Genomic DNA, 21,708 nt, shown 5'->3' on the forward strand with positions numbered 1-21,708 from the left:
ATTAGAAGGTGCTATGTGAATGCAAATAGTTGTTTATCTGTTATACTCATTAAGTAGGAATGCACCAAACACTGCTTCATGCTTCCCATAGAACTGGTGTTGCAATACAAGGCCTGGGGTGGGGTTCCTCTATAAAGAGTGCTGTAGGCCAATGATTGGGAGTGATTCTGAGGTCCAACGCTGCCAGGAACCTCCATAAATCTGAGACTACACACATGAACCCTGCAAAATTTCCCTTCATTGAATGGGAAGGGATGGGGCACACCTAGAGTTCTTCATGGTGCATTTTTTTCCCCATGTCCAGCTTGTCCTGGATCCAGCAGTAACGTCCACTCAATGACATTCCAGCATTTCATGAAATTTTCATAAAATAAGGCTACCCCCTAAAATGCATCAGTTAAATTTTCAGTGGGACTGTTGTCACTTTGATGGTGGCTCTCTCTTTTGTTTCAAAAAAGGCGAAACCTTTCGGTTTGCTTAAGTTCAGAAGGCATTATCTCTTGCTGGCATGTGGTTCACTGAATTGCTGATTACTTTTGTTTATAGTTTGGTGATGATAATGATTTGTAACGGAACGTGCATCATGATGTGTACCCCTTTCTGTTCTCACTGAGTGCTCATCAAAGTCACCTCTGTATCGAGGGCACGGTTGATGACGATCGGGAATGGGTACAGTCACTCATTTCCGCCCCCTGCACCCGCCACAGACCACTGAAGCTAATTGCAGCAACATTTTTGCATTTATATAGCTACATCAGCCACCTCAAGACATCTCATGGCATTTTACAGAAGCTATAGGCAGCGGTAATGTCAAACAGCCAAATAACCCACATTCAAGGCAGGCTGGACCAGAACTGAACAGGGCTGGTTATGGGATATATTTTAGGCAGGGCATCATTAAGAAGGGTTGTATTCATCTTAAGAATATTGCCCCGAGACCTTTTACATCCAACTGAGAGGACAAACTGTGTCAACGTTTAACGTTGCAACCAAAAGATGGTGCCTCTGACAGGGCAGTACACCCTGCTGCACTGGAGTGTCAATCTGGATTGCATTCTTGAGCCTCTGGGGTGTGACTTGAACCCACAATAGTCTGACCCTGGCTTGAGAGAGAGAGAGACACACACACACACTGAGCCACATTGCACTGTGCAAAGCTGAGCTCTACTTCCTTTTGGAGCTAAAATCAAAAGATTTGATTGGTGCTTGTGTTTCTTTCTTTTTAACGTTCCCCCGCCGTCGGTAGATTCCGAAAGAAAAAAAAAACACAAGAGTCCTGCTCCCTCTCGGTTCCATCCCCACTTTGGGTAATCAAGCCCAAGGGAGTACCCTGGATTCTCCAGATAAGAAGGTTAATCTCCAGGATATTGCTGCAGTGACACCCGGGAGAAAAACCCCAGGGGAATTAAATGCAATTAAACATATATTATTGACAACTCACTGGGTGAACGATCACAAGGAATGACTGATTGACTGGGTTGAGCAATTGGAGATGGGAGGTGATTGTGATTAAAACTCTACAAGTGTATGCCCAATTGGAGCAGAAACTCAGTTCCCAATGCTTTCAAGCAGTCCTCTTGCTGGTGTGGAAGTGCCCGGATTCAAGAGGAAAAAGTATGAAATTAAATAGGTATTTTGTTCATGTACCACATGTCGAAACAATTTTTGTAATTGGCCTTCTAACCATTTGTAGCTATGTAGCTTAAGGCAAGGGCCCTTTTCTGTCCTTGAGGATAGCGATAAAATTCAGGGAACATGCGTAAACCATCCCCTGGTAGTTTGTTCACTTTTACAAGTGGTGCTCATTGCCATCATTCATTTATGGTCGGTTCAGGCAAGACATAGAGTCAGAGAGATGTAAAGCACAGAAGCAGACCCTTCGGTCCAATTTGTCCATGCTGACCAGATATCCTAACCTAATCTAGTCCCATTTGCCAGCACTTGGCCCGTATTCCTCTAAACCTATTCATGTAACCATCCAGATACTTTTTAAATGTTGTAATTCTACTAGCCTTCACCACTTCCTCTGGCAGTTCAATCCATACTCGCACCACACCCTACATGAAAAAGTTGCCCCTTAGGTCCCTTTTAAATCTTTCCCCTCTCACCCGAAACCTATGCCCTCTAGTTCTGCACTCCCCCACCCCAAGGAAAAGATGTTGTCTATTTTTCCTATCCATGACCCTCATGATGTTATAAACCTCTATAAGGTCACCCCTCAGCTTCCGACGCTCCAGGGAAAGCAGCCCCAGCATGTTCAGCCTCTCCCTATAGCTCAAATCCTCCAACCCTGGCCACATCCTTGTGAACCTTTTCCGAACCCTTGCAAGTTCCACAACATCCTTCCAATAGGAAGGAGACCAGAACTGCACACAATATTCCAACAGTGTCCTAACCAATGTCCTGTACAGCCGCAACATGACCTCCCGACTCCTGTACTCAATACTCTGACCAATAAAGGAAAGCATACCAAATACCTTCTTCACTATCCTATCTACCTGCAATTCCACTTTCAAGGAGCTGTGAACCTGCACTCCAAGGTCTCTTTGTTCAGCAACACTCCCCAGGACCTTACCATTAAGTGTATAAGGCCTGCTCTGATTTGCTTTTCCAAAATGCATAGATGTAAGCTGTTTGTTTGCTTGTGGCTTGCCAGGGCCCCGACCATTGCACCAAGTGCTCCCACTTCAAGGACGGGCCCAACTGTGTGGAGAAGTGTCCCGATGGACTTCACGGCGCCAGGGGCTTCATCTTCAAGTATGCTGACTCCAACCACGAGTGCCACCCTTGCCATGCCAACTGCACCCAGGGGTAAGTGTCACAGGGACACAGAACTGTCACCACCCCTTGTGATTCTCACAGCTATGCTGGACGATGCATGGAAAGCAGAGTCTGCACTGGGGGAGGAAATTAGCAGATGAGATTTGTATGCTTTGTGATTTTCGAGGACACGCTGGGCAGATACCTGGAGGAGGACGAAATGTACTAATGAGGTTAGGTGGAGGAGGAATGTGAGTATCGACACGTCTCTTAGGCTGAATTCCCTGCTTGTAAATTCAGAACACTCCTACTTTCCTGCCACTGGAAAATTCTGTTTCAGTGGGTGGGTTAATTCCCGCCCCTTTTGGCAGCCGCAATTGAGATGTTTGCGTCCTGATGAGTTAATCACAGGACATTCAAAATGGCCTTTTCTACATTGGGAAATTCCACTCAGTTTTTGTTTTTGTTTTTGTTTCCTTTGCAACCAGAAATGACATGTGAAGCTTCAGTATTGAGTCAGGATCCTAGAGCAGCTGCCCCGTCCCCTATGGGTAAAATTAAATCAATAAATAATTAAATGTGTTGCTTAACTTCACGGTTAATGTCAAGTATCAAGAACTAGTCCATTCTCCTGGTGAATCTAATTACAACAGAGGCACAAGGGAAATGATGGATAATGTCATCATGCCAATGGGATCAAAACAGATTTATGCATTCTCTCAATGTTGTAAACCAAGGTTGGGACCAATAAACTATTTTTGTTTTATTAAATGATAATGGAAGTAAAATATCACCTTTGGTTATGACAGAGATTTAAATGAAGCTGTTGCCATGCAGTATAGTTCTGGTGTTTGGACTATCCAGTTTTCAGCTCCGGTGAATATGTTTTTACTGACGAAGTGTGTCTGAAGTTTTGATCTTTTTTTGCACTGTCTCATTCCAACACTCCCTTCTCTTGCACTCCAGAGAGGGAGAAGAGTGCACAGTACACAGCGAGTCGTTCTCATCTTGGATGTGCTGCAGGAAAGGGCTGTGGAAGCAGCTTAAATAGTCACCTTCCAAAGGGAATTGGGGTAAATCCAGGGAAAGCAATTGTTCTCGGGAACTGTAGGAGAGGACAGAGAGGAGCACACCGAAAGGTGTTCCCAGAAATTGGAAGTCGGTGGGGTGGGGTGGAAAACAGCTCCTTCACAATCTGCAATGTATCTAAAGGATAAATCAAAAAACACAATCTGAAACTGGGAGAGATTAATAGGTCCAGCTTTAGGTGCTGGGATGACTGCACTCAGTTCCTGTTACTCAGACTCTCAAATTGGCATCAGCACCTTCCGGAACAGGGTATGAGGGAAAAATAACAAGCTCAAACTGCTGCCTGGTGGAACCGGATAGGCGAATGTCAGGTCAGGCTGAGATTGGGTGACACCGTCTCATGTGGTGAAATAGCCAACTATGGATGAACGGCAGGTCGGTGTGGACTTGTTGGGCCGAAGGGCCTGTTTCCACACTGTAATGTAATCTAATCTAATCTAAAAAAAAACCTCAGGTAAAGTCCAGCAAGCTGCTCTGACTAACAACAGAGAGAGAAAATGAGCACATCTGAACAGAAAAAAAACCAAATTGAAAGTGTCATAGTTGTAGCCCAAACAGTGCATGGTATTTTTGATAATGAACTTTGATCTCTCAGTGATTACCCTAACTGTGGTGCACAGCAGATGCAGCCTTTGTAATTGATGTGCTGTATTGAACAAAACATAAGTGGGAGGAAAATGTTAAACGTTCACGATCTGTTACTTGGTTTACAGGTCTCCCCTTCAGTGGATGAGTGAGAGGGGTCTGTGCAGGCCCAGGGAATGAGTGGTCGTGCAAGCCAAAGGACAGAATGGTCCGTGCATGCCCGGTGGGAGAGAAGGAGGACCCTGCTGCCCAGCAAGGGAGAGAGAGAGAAGGGGACTGTGCAGCCCAGAGAGAGAGAGAACGAGAGAGAACTGTGCAGCCCGGCGAGAGAGCGGGGACTGTGCAGCCCAGCAAGGGAGAGAGAGCGGGGACTGTGCAGCCCAGAGAGAGAGAGAACGAGAGAGAACTGTGCAGCCCGGCGAGAGAGCGGGGACTGTGCAGCCCAGCAAGGGAGAGAGAGCGGGGACTGTGCAGCCCAGCAAGGGAGAGAGAGCGGGGACTGTGCAGCCCAGCAAGGGAGAGAGACCGGGGACTGTGCAGCCCAGCAAGGGAGAGAGCGCGGGGACTGTGCAGCCCAGCAAGGGAGAGAGAGCGGGGACTGTATAGGTCCATTGGGAGAGAGAGGGAGGACTGTGCAGGCCCAGTGAGAGAGAGGGGGGACTATGTAGGCCCAGTGAGAGAGAGGGGGGACTATGTAGGCCCAGCAGGAAAGAAGGGGACTGTGCAGGCCCGATGGGGGAGAGGGGGCACTGGGCAGCCCCGGTGATAGAGAGGGGAGACCCTGTAGGCCTGTGCTGGTCCGGTGAGAGAGGGGGGAGGGGATCTGTTCAGGCTCTGGGAAAGAAGGGTTTATGGAGGCCCGGAGGGAGAAGAGTCCGTGCATGCCCAGGAGCAAAGAGGGGTTTATACAGACCCAGGTGGAGAGGGTCTATGCAGGCCTGGAGGGTGAGGAGCCTGTGCAAACCCAGGGAGAGCAGGCCTAGGGAGAGAGAGGCTTTCTGAGGACTTTCTCTGAAGCACTGGTGAGATTAGAGTAGCTGTTGTCCTGCTCCTAGAAACTCTTAACGCCATCATCAGGGTATTATTTCAGTGCAAAGTGAGATCGTCCTGTCAGAGAATGGAGTTGGCTTTTGTGGTTCCTGCTATGAGTTGCAAATTTGCCCCATGTCCACCATCCTGAGGCTGCAAGCATGAAGGTTACCTCAGAAATATCTCCCCTATCTTTGCCAGCTCCTCCCTCCCACCTCAGAGTCCATTTTCCTCTGTCTGAAGCTTTCCCTCCAACCTCAGAGTGGCCTTCCCATCGCCATCAACTGTTCTGCACCCTCACATGCACATCAGGGGCTGGTTCTGAGGAAGGGTCACCTGAGCCAAAACATTAACTCTGATTTCTGCCCGTAGATGCTGCCAGACCTGCTGAGCTTTTCCAGCGATTTCTCCTTTTGTCGCTGGAGTAGGCCATTTAGTCCCTTTGAGCCTGTTCCCACATTCCATAAGATCATGGTTGCTCTGATTGCTCCATATTGCTGCCTATAGTGGGTGGCTCAGTGGTTAGCACTGCTGCCTCACAGCGCCAGAGACCCGGGTTCAATTCCTGCCTCGGGCAACTGTCTGTGTGGAGTTTGCACATTCTCCCCCGTGTCTGCGTGGGTTTCCTCCGGGTGCTCCGGTTTCCCCCCACAATCCAAAGGTGTGCAGGTTAGGTGAATTGGCCATGCTAAATTGCCCGTAGTGTTAGGTGAAGGGGTAAATGTAGGGGAATGGGTCTGGGTGGGTTGCTCTTCAGAGGATCAGCGTGGACTTGTTGGGCCAAAGAGCCTGTTTCCACACTGTAAGTAATCTAATCTAATCTACCCCAATAACCTTACACCCACCTGCTTATCAAGAATTTATCAACGTCTGCCTTAAATATATTTTGAGACTCTGCTTCTATGGTCTTTTGCGAAGGAGAGTTCCAAAGATATGGAACCCTCTCGAAAGGGAAACAAAAATTCCTTCTGTTCCAAATGGATGACTCCTTAACCCCTCGTTCTAGATTGTCCCACAAGAGAAGGCATTCTTTAAACATCCACCCAGTCAAGACCCATCAGGAAATTACATATTTAATCAATTTTGTTTCATGCTTTTAAACCCCAGCAGATACTGGTCTAGCCTCTTTGCCCTTGCCTTATAAGGCAACTTGGTTGTCTCTCACACAATATCCAAGTGGTGTTCATTCTCTTCATGCGTGGCACAGAATGAAGGAACAGGTTGATACTCTGCTTCCCAGCAGTTTGCTGACGTGCCCTCATTTTAAGATTATCTACTGCGCTGTCATTAAAGAGGATAGAAGAACAGCGAGGGTGATTCTCTCTCAGTGAAGACTAGTCCTGACACTTGTGGCTGATGGCAACCTTGGAAAGTACAGCTCAAGCAAAGATTGGTCCCGCATTCAGAACGATCGGGATGTTTCAAGGATGTGGGGGCTCCGTGATATCTGATCCAACCTGTTCTTCAGATACCTCCCAAAACTCCATCAACACTTCGTTGTGCTGCATGGCCACAGTGTTGCGGTGAATTGAGTTCTGTGCCATTCCTTTGAGACAGCCCCAGGCAGCATGGAAATCAAAGAATGGGAAGGCCGAGCCGTTCGGGAAAAACTAGACTCTGGAGAGGTGTGACCAACCAGCTGGTAACTCAGGCCCTCTCCCATTGACTGCCATGACCAAGTCATTGCTTTCAGCTACAAACCACCTCGGGAAAATAACCCATTGGAAATCACATTCTCCAATACTTTGCAGTTCTCTGGATGCTGACTGGATTATATAGTACAATGGGTGTCTGCTTCAGTCTAATTAATGACAAATAAATGTACAGGACAATGTTCAATCCATGTGTTGTGCACGTGTGTCAACCTTGTCGTTATCACCGTGGTGTGTCGCAGTATTTTGTACTTGGTTTCTAACTCGTGTTCCCAGTGCAGCTCTTGGGAACGGAGCAGACTCTCTGATGGGCCTGAGAGTGGTGAACGTTACAAACATTCTGCACCTCATTAAGCATGATATTGGCTGGTCCAGTCTTTTTATTAGGTACCTCCTACCATCACCATTTCAGCAACACCTGGCCAGACTGCAGCAATTGCCTGAAGTGCCAAGCCATTCAGTTGTGACAAACACAGTCCATACTGTAATCGTTGGGCTTTCCCTCAATGTGTTCACTGAGGGAATATAGACAACTGTAAGATCGAGGAACCCTATCTTAATGTTGTATAAATTCCAATCAGGTTGAAAGCATTGAAAAGAATACTTTTAAGATTTGAGCCCAAGCTGTCTGCGTGCATGGGAGATCGTGTTGTTTGGACTGACACCATTCAGGACTGCATGGCACTCATTGCAGTTATCAATGATAGATGACATATCACAGTACCTATCAGATGTCAGACTCTTCACTAGATCTTGGAGTCTCATATTAAGAACCCTACTCAGATATCAATCTTGATCAGGCTGTGGAACCTGGGAGGCCTCAGTCACTGAGTGAAGCAGCAGACAGAAGATCGCTACCATAAACAGTGACTTTCACTTGGTCCACTTCAGTCAGGCACTGTATCTGAAACTGTCATGTTTCCTCCCCAACTTCATTACCTACTGCCTTGGGTCATGACGATTTGTACCACAGGGTTGGAGTGACTCCCTGCCTGGCTCACGGTCCTTCCGTTTCCACAGAAAGAGAGTGAACAAAATGATCCATAAATTGGACTGCTCTCAATGCATGCAGCTCAGTTTGAGAGTGCTTCTGCACACCCGTCACTGACTAGATCAGTATTTCGGGACATGACACTTTGTAATGAGCCATGAGCTTGTGACGAAGCCTCTGACTTCATCAGGCTAAATCATCTCCAACAGTCTAAACTTCAGAGCGGTTTTATTGAAAGGGGTCAGTGTTTTAAACTGGTCAGAACCAGGTCCTGTTGAGGCTGGTAGCCTCTATTTTGCTTATCAATGTGGAAGAGGTTTGGAGAGACATTGAACATATCAGGGACTGAATAGAATGTCATATGTCAAATACTCCAGTGTGATGATCCTTTCAAAATGATTGCTGTGCCATTTTCCTGTCTCAACTCCCTAATAATGAGTTAACCTTGCACCCCACAGAGACATTGTGTTTCTTCCCTGCTTCTCTGACACATGTATCAAACTGGGTACCCTTATTCTACTGCTAGGTGTTGTCCAATAATAGGATGATTCACATGTTGAATTGTCTATTTATGACATGTGCCCATAATGGTGTTGGCTCTGCTTAGCAGACTTTTTAATGGGTGATGTGTAATTATTATCTAACACCTTGCCAATTCTTCCAGCTCTAGGATATTTAGTCATCACCAACAGCCTCCCATTCTTGAAGTAATCATCTTCTTCTTCCTGAGTGAGTCCCTCCCTGTTCTACCTCCTGTACCCAGTCAAACTCTGTCTGCAATCCTGTTCTTCAGGACTTCTGCTCTGTTAAACTGCTGCCTAAATGTTCCCAGCACAATGTCAGCTCATTATTGTAGTTTACAGATGAGAGTCTAGGTTGTGGACTCTGATGTTTTACTGCTGTGCAGGTGATAAAGCATACTGTTTGCTCTAGGAAATAGTAAAACTGAGGAGCAGTGGTGGGATGGGGTTAACTAGCCTGCTAATAACCCCTGAAACATAAAACAATGGTCTGTTCACTCTATAATGATTTACACTCATTTCTAAGATTATATAACTGAAACATCTCTCAAATCCTTTACAAAACCTGCACAAGAAGAACACTTGTATGCCCACACTATTCTTTAGAGTATATATAAACTGTGCCTGCATTCAACAGGACTTACAATTGCGCTCTGAATAAAACTTCAAATATAATTTTCTAAAAGCTAGCCAGAGGAATTATGCTTTCTGGACATATACCAGCTGCAGTTCAACAGTGTAAGAGTCAGACCCTTAAACAGAGGTGTGAAAATTTAGCTATCTCTCCATTAATTGCTACTACAATCAAATATTTCCTGAGAATTTACTGAACATCCTCCAGTATCTTTTCTGCTTCTCGTGTTTTAAATATAGTTTTGCACGAGCACTGCGGATAGTGTAAAGAATGCCTGATAGCTTCTGTAACTAGCAACCCAGAGTCTCATCCTCAGCCATTTAATATATATCCCCAATACCAATGTGGTTGGTAAAATGTCAAGTAAGGGAGCAGGAAGTAACTTCCCACTTTTTATTAAAAGAGTTGTCTCCAGCCTGTTCCTTTGTGTTTCTTTCTGTATTCCGTTTCGCCTGCACACAGAGAATGTTTCTTTCAACTCGGATGACATCCAGTGTACAAAGGCTGCGATAGTCCTCAGTGGATGGAATAGCAACATTACTTCTGACTTAATTACAAAAATTAATGAGCAATGGAATGAGTAATAAAGGGAAGCACTGCTATAATTCTGTTTAGTATAAATAACACATTCTGGAATATGAAGCGAGGCAGAAACATGTCTCAAGGTTTAAATGTTAGTAAAGGCCTCAGTTAATGAGGTCAGCTGAACCTTTTTGTGTCATTATCACAAACTGCATTGCAAACTTAATAGGACTACCCAGTGACATGGACACACATCATGTTTTATCCAGTCTGCTTCTGCAGCTGTGGATTTTGATTTCTAACTATCTGCACAGTCCTCCAGTTCCTTAATCACTCTCCTGTCTTTAGGATTCAGTTGTCCTTTTCCTTTCCCATATCATATAAGAATAGGGACATGAGACTTTAGAGCAGGATTAGGTCTTTAAGTGATTTGAGGCTGCTCCATCATAGTTCTGTCTACACCTCCTTGCTTCAGTCTTGACATATTTTACTCCTTCACCCTAACTAACCTGAATTTCCATTGCCTGCCCAACAAAGTCAACAGCGTGTGCACCAAATGAAATTTCAACACCAGTGCAAATAATGTTGCATAAACTCAGTAAACCTGAAACATATCCAACCCCAGTACATGGAGACCAGAATACACAGACTCCCAGACTTTATTTACAAACCAGCTGAAAGGCTTTGTGGTGCTACCGTACTCGGTTGACAGTGGTAATTCTCAAATTAAACAACTGACCGGAGGACGAGATCCTTTATGAGGAGGTCATCCTTAATGATGGTGCCCAGTGTGTGTATCAATGGTACTTGCATTGATTTTCAGTTTGAATTGTCAAGTGGGTGATCCTACTTCCTAGGTTCCCAGTATTATGGATGCCAATCTCCAGACCATTCAATTCACTCCATGTCATAGGCAGAAACAGCGAGATGAACTGGAAGTTTAAAATGCTGAAGACATGCACCACTAAACAGGTATTCCAGTAGCTACAATACAGCATCACTCAGAAATGGGGAAGATTGCCCAGGTATGTAATGAACACAAAATATAGGAAACAAGCTGAGTAATCACCACTCTATCAGCAGATTCTCTCTCATCAGCATAGTGATAGAAAGGATTTTTAATAGTGCTATTAAGGGGCAGTTAATTAACCTGAAAGCAGCATTTTGCTAAATGTGGTGGTTGGGAAAATGGAACTTGGGAGATCAGGGAGAATTCTTGCTAGCTGCAATCATTAATGGCACATAGGAAGATGGCTGCTGGCGATCAGTCATTTCAGCTCCAGGACATCACTGCAGGAGTTCCTCAGGGTAGTGTCTCAGGCCTAACTATCTTCACTTGCTTCGTTAATGACCTTCACTCCGTCAAAAGATCAGAAGTGGGGATATTCGCCTATGAGTGCACCATTTGCAACACCGCAGACGCTGAAGCAGTCAATGCAGTAAGACTTGGACAACGTTCCAACTTGGGCTGATAAGCAGCAAGTAACATGTGTCATGTAAGTGTCAGAAAAATCACCAGAAGAGAGAATCTACCCATCTCCCTTTGACCATCGCTGAGTCACAATTGGCGGCAGCCTCAGGGTAGCTGCTGAGCAGAAAAGTGAACTGCACCAGCCTATAAATACAGTGACAGCAACAACAAGTCAGAGGCTGAGTATTCTGCAATAACTGGCCCATTTCCTAACTCTTCAAAGTCTGTCCAACATCAACAAATCACAAGTCAGGAGTGTGATAGGAAATTCGCCAATTGCCTGGACATTTGCAGCTCTGACATCATTCATAGCTTGAAACCATCCATATGATGGAGGCCACTTGATTGGTACCATGTTCACCACTTTAAATATTCACTCCCTCTAAGACTGGTGCAGCAAGATGAACTGTAGCAACTCAGCAAGGCTCTTTAGACAGAGCCTTTCAAACCTGTGACCTCAAGCATCTAGAAGGACAAAAACAACAGATATATTGGAACACCACCACCTGAAAATTCCATTTCAAGCCACATACCATCCTGACTTGGAAAATTCCTGAAATTCCCTCCCTGACAGCACTGAAGATGTGTGTGCAGCAAATGGACTGCAGTGTTTTGAGAAGGCAGCTCACCTCCTGTTGGGTGACAGGGAATGAGGGACAAATGCTGGACAAGCCAATGATATACACATCCGGTGGTGGAATGATAAAGAAATGATCAGAAACAAAGAATTGCTAGCCCCGCTGTGTGGATTAGAAGGTCAGTGCTCCGGGTCTCAAAGCTGAGTGCAGTAACTGAAAGGCTTCCGTTCTGACTGGCCAGGGATTGTGTTGGATTCAGAGCCACCTCGTGGAGCAGAAATCAGATACAGGTTAATGAGTTGACACATAGAAGATTTCCTACAGTTTATTAAATATTAATATAAGTAACAGGCTGCAATGTGTTACTGACAGCAACACATGAAAGGAGTTACCACAGTTGTATAAAGCTGAAGAGACAATCTCTTGCAAACTTACTGATGTCCCAATTCTGAGATAGCCTTTTTTTTTTAAATATGCAACCCGTGTGTCACTCTTTTTGTAATGAATATATCTGGAGCTCTCTAGGAGGACAATTCCCTTTAGTTTTACCAGTGATGTCCTTCAGGGTAAATGCGATTTCGAGGTATGTTATCACAACGCCTGTGTCTTTATTTAGTGGCTTGGTTTTGTTTTCAGACACATTCCAGGAGGTGGAGAGCTCCCTGCAGATGTTATTACAGGCCAAACTCTGTCTGTGTTTGAGTAAAAAGACAATTTCCCAGAGACTGGTTTATAACACAGTGCTGGTTACCATTCAAATCATAAGTGGCATCCCTTTTTCCTAATCACCAGTTCATTCCATACAGATCACATTGTCATTGTCCCTGCTTTAGTACGCTGCCAAAAAAAAGCTTTTTGTTAAGTCTGTCATTTTCATTGGACCTGCACGATTGAAGGGCTGGGGGGAGGAAGCTGTGGTGGCGGTTGGAGGGGGAGGTGTGGCAGTCTGGAGGTGTTCCCTGTGCACTGGCAGGTTCCCATGAAGTTGAAATTCCATGTGGTCCAAGGCTGTAATTTAACTATTGTGACTGTGTTACTGTAACATTGTGAAGGTTGTAATTACTCTGTTAACATGACGGTTTTTTTGTTCCTCCCCCCCCACCCTGCTCTGAATAACGGACTTCAACCTTGCTGTGCTGCAGGTGCACAGGCCCTCGTATTAAGGACTGCATCGAGATGATGGATAGGTACCTATTGTGCGCTGTTTGCTGCATGCTGTGCTGTACGAATGCTTGCTGAAAGGGGGATGGTATTGTGGTGTAATTGTACCCAGGTGTACAGGCCTTACTCTCCATGACTGTGCTGCTGGATAGCTCATTCCACCTTTCCACAACATGCTAGGTAACATCCGCCATATTTTCATCTCATACCCTCCCCAGCCCCTCGTTTTGTGTCTCATAGGATTATTAAATGAAATGATGAATAAATAATGAAAATTAAAGCCTTTCAGCAATGATTTCTTTTAAATCATCAAATTAACCTACTAATCACCCTGTCACAGGAATGAGATTTTGATGAGGCGTAATCAATGGGATGGACGAGGTCCCTGTCTGTTTGTGCTATTTTTATTCTGTAAGCATTTCTTTATCAGTCTGGATTGCTGCATTAATAGAATCTGAAGTGTATCACTAATTGCTTGGGGTTAACTGCTGAGGCTTGGCTTCTTGGCCTCAACTCTGAGACTTGCTTACACACGTCTGGTTAAATGAAAACAGGGGATCTGATATTTGCGGGGGTGACATTTCTGCTGGGGAGACCGAGCGAGATTCTTGGCAATCATGGTTTGCTTTAATTACCTGTGCTGCACTCCAGTATTTCACCTGGCTCACTGACCTTTCCCTCTCCCTGTCCCATGCAAATTCCACGATTGAATTAACACTTGTGTCATTGCAAGGGAATTAAAGCATCTGAGACAGATTCAAGACTGCCTTCATATGCACTGGGTCAACAGTCCTACAGTGATAAACGGGTAGCAGGTATGAGTGATTGCTCTGCATGCTCGCAATTCCGCTGAAGAAAGGATTTTTCTGACACTGATGCAGTTCTGACAAAGGCAATAGATTCTCAAGCAGGTTTACAGCTTTGCTGGTGCTGAATACAATCAGAAAGGAATTAGATCCCAATTGCTCTTACACCTCCATCTTGGAACTTTTTTCACTGACACTGAGGATATCTTGTGAGCAATATTTAAAAAATTAGTAACGTATTCTGCACATCTCATTCCTGTGCCCCTTCCAAATGGATCTAACACATGGCCCAGAACCCGTCAGCTCTGATAAATTTGCAGATATGTGATGCTTTTTCAACTGTGCTAAGATAGTAAGAACACCTAACAAATTAATCTTCCTAGTGAAGCATAGTTGCTAAAACTGATAATTATTTCCAAGGAAAAATTCATTTTGGGGTTTCTCTTCTTGCTTGAATTTTAATCTTCCATTTGAAACATCCTAAAGTGTTCTGATTATTGCCTCACAATTCCCTGCTTGCCCCCTGTAATTCTAATTGCCTCATATTTTACCTTGTATGTGTATACAAAGAAGGAGTTTGTACAATCCTCCCTTCACTGTCTTTCCCATTCACATGATTGAAAACCTGCAGTTTTAAAGTGTTGCCTTTGGTTGATGGTGAGGGGTTTTGATCTCAGCAAGCAAAGAGAGAAATTGTGCACCAGTAGCAGGGCCGCTAACCAGAGGACAGGAGTTCTTAAGAGTGAGCCTATTGAAAGTGCACGATCAGTGGTCAGGAAGGAGAGATCATACCCAGAAACAGCCTGAGTAAGTAGACAGTTCAGTGAATTTGGAGGCAGTGTGCAAATTCAGTGCAGAAGCTTTTTGCTTGCTTTTTATGGCTTATAATTAGTAAGGTTTTTGTTAAATGGGATAAATGGAACCCAGGATTCAGGGCCCAGCATAAAGGAGTGAGATCACAGATAAACTGTCACTTCATTGGTTGGTGATAGCTACTAATTTGACTATGTAATGCAGGCAAATTTCAGATTGAAGGTACATTGGGGAAATATGTACAGGTTATAAACTAAAAGACCAGCACAATTTTTTTAAAAAATTGAATTAAGAACTGAGTAATTAAAATAAGCGATGCCAGGCCAGGTGATGTATTGTAACTAGGTAAAAACAATGACTACAGATGCTGGAAATCAGATTCTGGATCAGTGGTGCTGGAAGAGCACAGCAGTTCAGGCAGCATCTGAGGAGCAGTAAAATCGACGTTTCGGGCAAAAGCCCTTTATCAGGACGCCCTAACTGTGTGGTGTAGGAGCTGGTGCACCCGTTGTGGTTCATTCTAACCACATGTGCAGCAAGTGTTGGTTACTTGAGGAATTCTGACATAGAGTTGATGGGCTGGAGTCTGAACTTCCAATGTTGCGACACTTCAGGGAGGGGCGAGAGTTACTTGCAAGCTGTGTTGCAGGAGACCGTCGCATCCCTTACATTAACTACCTCCACTTCAGTTGGTTGTCAGGCACAGGAGTGTGTGACTATGAACAGGGAGGGTAGAGGAATCCAGCAGATAGTGTCAGGAGGAAATCTTAACCCTTGAGCCTGTCTGACCGATTTGAGATTCTTGCTTCCTGTGTGGATGAGACTGGGGCCTGAAAGGACAACGAGCAAACTGACCATAGCAATATGACACAGGGAGCCATTCAAGACAGGAGCAGAAAGACAAATGTAGGAGAATAGATACTGTTCTCAGTGGCTAGGATTGTGACTCTCAAAGGCTGTATTACCTGCCCGATGTCCAAGTTCAGGATATCTGGCATGGATAGCGTGGGAAGTGTGAGGCTTTTTCACAGGGTGGCTTTTTCACACTTATTAGGGGACACAGGTTCAAGGTGTAAGGGGAGTGGGATGGGGATGTTTAAAAGAGATGTGTGAGGCAAATTTTCACACAAAGGGTGGTGAGTGCCTGGAACGCGCTGCCAGAGGAAGCAGACACAATAGCAGCATTCAAGAAGCACCAGGACGAATACATGAATAGGAGCGGAATAGAGGGATATGGATCCTGAAAGCGAGGGAAATTTTAGTATGGAAGGGCAAACTATATCAGCACAGGCTTGGAGGGCCAAAGGATCTGTGCCTGTGTTGTATTGTTTGTTGTTCTTATTTCATCAGGGCTGCAGAGGAACTTGCAGAGGAAGGGGAAGGATCCAGTTGTCATGGTCCACGTACCAACGATACAGGTAGAAAGAGTAAAGAGTTTCTGCTGAGGGAATATGAAAAGCTAGGGGCTAAATTAAAAAGCAGAACCAAAAAGGTAATAATCTCTGAATTGCAAGTAGTTCTGGAATAACATGCGTTCGGCAGTGCGTTTGGCGATAACGTCGCTGAAGAATTAGGAACCATATTTTGGAGAACGATAACCTCCGTTGGCATTAAGCGGAGATTGGTTTGCACACTTCTTCTGTGCATGTGCCGATGTGCGTGCCGAAATCTCCATGCAGTTCTGTACATGCACCAATGTGCGTGGTGAAATCTCCATGCAGTTCCGCATGTGCGGAAGTGTGTGTGCCGAAGTCTCTGTGAATGCACAGTGTCAGCTTCTGACAGAGCAGATTTCTGTGTGAGGTACTGTACAGAGAGCAGCTTTCTTACACTTTTTAAATGAACTGTTAAATTTACTTTGTTTCATTCATACACCTTCATTCAGAGCAGAAAAATTCCGAATTTCAAAAACCAGCTGGTCCCGAGCATTTCGGATAAAGGATTGTGCACCTGTATTTGCTTTTACCAGAAAGGTTGAAATTTCTCTCACATAAATCAATGCTTCTTCGCTTTATACCTTTAAGGCTTACGAAAGATTTCAGAGGAACGTACTACTTTTGGATAGTGGGGGGGTACCTGTAATAGGATCGAGACTATGAAAAAGGTCAGGAATTTAACTTCAGGCACAGCAGATATGGGGAACTTTGAGAGGGGGGGTGGTCAATGCAGGACTGAGGGTGTTGTACTTAAATACACCCAGGATACAAAACAAGGTAAACAAGCTTGTAGTGCAGATTGAAAATGGCAGATATGATGTTGTGGGTATCACAAAGATGTGGCTGCTAGTGGATCAAGGTTGGGAACTAAATATCTAAGAACATACGTACTAGCGAAGGGGCAGGCAGAGAAGGTTGGGTTGCCTTGTTTATAAAAAATGAATTTAAATAGATAGCAAGAAATCAAGTGTAGAACCCACGTGAATGGAGCTGAGGAATCTCAAAGGGAGAAAAAGACCGGTAGGAGTTGTGTACAGGCCTCCGAGCAGTCGTCAAGGTTTGGGGAAGGAAATAAATCAGGAGGTAGAAAAACAATGTAAGAAAGGCACTGTTACCATGACCACGAGGGACTTCAATATGCAGGTGGACTGGCAAAGTCACATTGGTAAAGGATCTTAAGAAAAAGAATTTGTGAAATGTGAAGAGAAGGTGTTTTGGAGCAGCTTGTGGTAGACCTCACTAGAGAACAAACAATTCTGAATTGGTGATGTGTAATGGCGCTGTCTTGGTTGGGGAGCTTAAGGAGAAGGAACTGCTATGGGGCAGTGACTGCAAGATGATAAAATTCATGTGCAATTTGAGAGGTAATGGTATTTACAATTAAATAAAGGTAACTACAAGGAAATGAGGGAGGAGTTGAACATGATCTATTTGGTTTCCCAGAAGGCCTTTGATGAAGTGTCACATGGAGGCTGTTGAACAAAATAAGAGCTTGTGGTGTTAGGGGCAAGGACCAGCATGGAGAGAGAATTGGCCGACTGGCAGAAGACAGAGAGTAGAGATAAACATTTTTTTCGGATTGGCAGCTGGTGATCAGTGGAGTTCTGTTGGCTCAGTGTTGGAACCACAACTATTCCTGTTATATATTAATGATCTAGATGAAGGAACTGAAGCATGGTTGCTACGTTTTAGATGACACAAAGCTAAGTGGGGGGACAGGTAGTGTTGAGGAAGTGAGGAGGCTGCAGACTGATTTGAACAGGCTAGGAGAGTGGGCAAAAATGTGGCAGATGGAACACAGTGTGGGGAAGTGAGAGGTTCTGCACTTTGATAGGAAGAACAGAGGTTAAAAATCATGCAACACCAGATTATAGTCCAACAGGTTTATTTGGAAGGTTGGACTATAATCTGGTGTTATGTGATTTTTAAGTTTGTACACCCCAGTCCAACACCGGCACCTCCAAATGGAGAACAGAAGAGTAGGTTATTTTCTAAACAGGGAACGGCTTCAGAAATCTGAAGCATAAAGGGATTTGGGAGTCCTAGTTCAGAATTCTCTGAAGGTTAACATACAGGTTCACTTAGCAGTAAGGAAGGCCAATTCAATCTTAGCATTAATTTCAATGAGGCTACAATATTGGTACAGTGATGTACTGTTGAGGCTGCATTTAGGCTCTGGTCAGAGCACGCTTGGAATATTGTGAGCCGTTTTGGGCCCCCTATTTCAGGAAGGATATGCTGGAATCAGAGGGAGTCCAGACAAGGTTTACAAGAATAATCCCAGGGATGAAGGGCTTGTCATATGAGGAGCAATTGAGGACTCTGGCTCTGTAATCGATGGGGCTTCAAAGGGTAAGGGGGGATCTTGTGGAAACTTAGGGGCCTGGACAGAGTGGATGTGGAGAAGGTGTTTCTACTCGGAGGAGAGATAAGGACCCATGAGCACAGCATCCGGGTGAAGGGGCTACCAACGAATTGTAGAATCCGTACAGTGTGGGATGAGGCCAATGGACCCCTCAAGTCTGCACTGACCCTCTGAAGAATGTTGCAGCCAGAATCATTCCCTACCCTAACCTTGCAACCTCACCTTTACCATGGCTAATCCACCTAGCCTACACATCTGTGGACAGTATGGGGCAACATAGCATGGCCAATTCACCTAACCTGCACATCTTTGGACTTTGAGATGTGATTGGAGGAACTGGCAGAAACTCACGCAGACAGAGGGACAACACGCAAACTCCATGCAGTCACCCAAGGCTAGAATTGAACCCTGGTCCATGTCAATCCTTTTAAACAGGCGTTTTTTTTAAAAAAATGTCATTCACAGGATATGGCCAGGCCAGCATTCATTGCCCATTTTTAACTGTTAAGAGTCAACCACATTACTGAGAGTCCGGAGTCACATGTACGTCAAACCAGGCATGGAAAGCAAATTTCCTTCCACAAAGGAGCAGGATAGGTTTTTCCTGATAATCACAATGGTTCCATGTTCTTTATTTCAGATGTTTATTTAATTCAAATTCCACCATCTGCTGTGGCAGGCTTTGAGCCCTGATCCCGAGAGATTACCTGGGTCTCTGGATTAACAATCCAGTGATAATACCATTCATTGTCAGCTCCCAATCTGTCACTACTTTTTAGAAATGAGATGAGGAGGAATTTCCTCAGCGTGAGGATGGTTAACCTGTGGAACACATGCCACAGAAGGCTGTGGAGGACAAGTCGTTGAGTGTACTTCAGACAGAGATAGATAGGTTCTTGATTGGTAAGGGGGTCAAGGGTTATGGGAAGAAGGCAGGAGAATGAGAAATATCAGCCATGATCAAATGATGGATAAGACTTGATGGGCTGAATGGCCTAATTCTGCTCCTATATCTAATGCCTTATTGTCTTGGTTAAAATAACTGGCAGAAGGATCAGAGGCGAAATGTTTTATGTAGTGAGTTGTTATCTTCTGGAATGCACTCCCTGAAAGGGTGATGGAAACAGGACGAGTAGCAACTTTTGGACGGGAATTGGACATATATTTGAAAAGGAATTTTTAAAAAATGCTATGGGAAAAGAGCTGGGCTGTGAGACTCATTGGATAGCTCTTTCAAACAAGTGGCATGACTACAATGGGTTGAATGGCCTCTTTCTGCACTTTATAATCCTATGCCTGATTACTGTGATCAGCAGCAAAATGAAAATAGAATGATTAATTGTATCATGATCAATAATAGTTGATCAGAAATAACTCATTCTATGTAAAGTGCTGTGAGACATTTCGACAGGAAGCAGAGTTGTTGGACAAATGTCATTCTCTTTCTGTGCAGAAGCAACTAGTACAGACTTCTCGTCTTTTGCTCGACCATGCAAGATTCCAGTGCTGTGCACTGTGCTTTGCCCAGAAGCTAGTGGAGGACTTGTTAAAGGAAAATCTTTGTCACCGTTTCTTCATGTCAAATTTCTATCTCAAACCTTTATTATTATCTCCATAGAGACCGATGACTTGTCAAAGAAAAATCAAAATTCCAGTCAGTAGTTCAAAGGATGACACAAGATTTCGCTTTTTGAGACAAACAAAAGACCAAAAGCACTTTTGACTGAACACTATCTTTGTCAGAAAAGTATATTTTAAACTATGAAAAAGGACCATTTCTTCAAGCGGGGCGGCACGGTGGCTCAGTGGTTAGCATCACAGCACCAGGGACCCAGGTTCGATTCCAGCCGCGGGCGACTGTCTGCGTAGAGTTTGCACATTCTCCCTGTGTCTGTGCAGGTTTCCTTCAGGTGCTCTGGTTTCCTCACACAATCCAAAAGATTGTAGGTGAATTGGCCACGCTAAATTGTCCATAGTGTTAGGTGCATTAAGTAAGGGTAAGTGTTGGGGTAGGTTACTCTTCGGAGGGTTGCTATGGACTTGTTGGGCCGAAGGGCCTGTTTCCATACTGTAGGGAATCTAATCATAAACAAAATCACAATCCACAGCAGGGATCAAATTTTTTTTCTTCTTTGTGGAGTCTTCTTGAGACTTTTGTGGAAGCTACCATCTGATTTTTCACTTTCGCTAACTCATTTGTTAGGTGATGCAGTCATGTCCAAATAACACTTTCTGTATTTTTGTGTCGATTTATGTGGTGTTTGGACTCTCAGAAGCACTGTTAGAAAAACTGATGTGCTCAAGAATTAGCTATCCTCCATTAAACTAAAGCCACAAAACACATAGGGAAAGCATTCTCTTCCTCGACACTACGTATTTGAGTTGGCACAGGACAACAGACATAGGTTAGCAACAACTCGCTTTTCAAAATAACTGGCACAAACATCTCCACACAAAAAGACACATCCCCACCTCAATTTCCACAGATTGCTGAGATCACCACTGTGTTTGGTAAAACTTTCTCATTGCATATGCATAAAGCTGGATGGCTTCAATCCGGCAGCTAGTGTACTCTTTATTGCACCCTAGATCTCAATCTGAGATTTAAATCTAAACATTTTGCATATTGTTCACTATAGTAACATCCATTACTTTTTATCTCCCCTATATTGTAGCCCGTATTTGTATACTGCCTTAAGCTGGCATCCTACAATCATCTGCAAGGAATTCATTAACTCAATGATTTCATGTTTTGCCGGATTAGCTGAGGCTCCCTTTGTTGACTCATTTAAAATTGTTCTATCTCCTTTGCAGTCTCCCATTCCATCCTCCTTGCAGGGTCTCTGAAGATTCTTCCACCGTGGGCGGCACGGTGACACAGTGGTTCGCACTGCTGCCTCACAGCGCCGGAGACCCGGGTTCAATTCCCGCCTCAGGCGACTAACTGTGTGGAGTTTGCACGTTCTCCCCGTGTCTGCGTGGGTTTCCTCCGGGCGCTCCGGTTTCCTCCCACAGTCCAAAGATGTGCAGGTCAGGTGAATTGGCCATGCTAAATTGCTCGTAGTGCTAGGTAAGGGGTAAATGTAGGGGTATGGGTGGGTTGCGCTTCAGCGGGTCGGTGTGGACTTGTTGGGCCGAAGGGCCTGTTTCCACACTGTAATGTAATGTAAATGTAATATGTAAATAACTCAAGCTAGGCAAATCATCCAATCACATTTTATCTTCTCATGCTGTTTGCCCCTCTAATCGAAGCGTATTCTCTCATCTGGATTCCTGCATGGTGAGCTATTAGGAA

At 44.6% G+C, this 21,708-nt stretch overlaps 1 protein-coding gene across 4 annotated transcripts in view; it reads left to right on the plus strand.

Moving 5' to 3' along the window:
• The window catches only part of LOC122551916 (receptor tyrosine-protein kinase erbB-4-like), a 1,076,277-nt gene that overhangs the window by 790,020 nt on the left and 264,549 nt on the right, over window positions 1-21,708 (plus strand). For 3 of the 4 annotated variants that reach the window (XM_087988891.1, XM_087988893.1, XM_087988894.1), the window contains exons 15-16: window positions 2,657-2,811; window positions 12,975-13,019. In XM_087988891.1, the coding sequence (XP_087845017.1) occupies window positions 2,657-2,811; window positions 12,975-13,019 (200 nt within the window). The remainder of the gene's footprint in view (window positions 1-2,656; window positions 2,812-12,974; window positions 13,020-21,708) is intronic. The other variant, XM_087988892.1, reaches the window with a different exon arrangement.

Source organism: Chiloscyllium plagiosum, unplaced genomic scaffold (genome assembly GCF_037043375.1).
Source record: "Chiloscyllium plagiosum isolate Xiang-an unplaced genomic scaffold, Cpla_swu_hap1 HiC_scaffold_7, whole genome shotgun sequence".
In the NCBI taxonomy this organism is placed as follows: Eukaryota; Metazoa; Chordata; class Chondrichthyes; order Orectolobiformes; family Hemiscylliidae; genus Chiloscyllium; species Chiloscyllium plagiosum.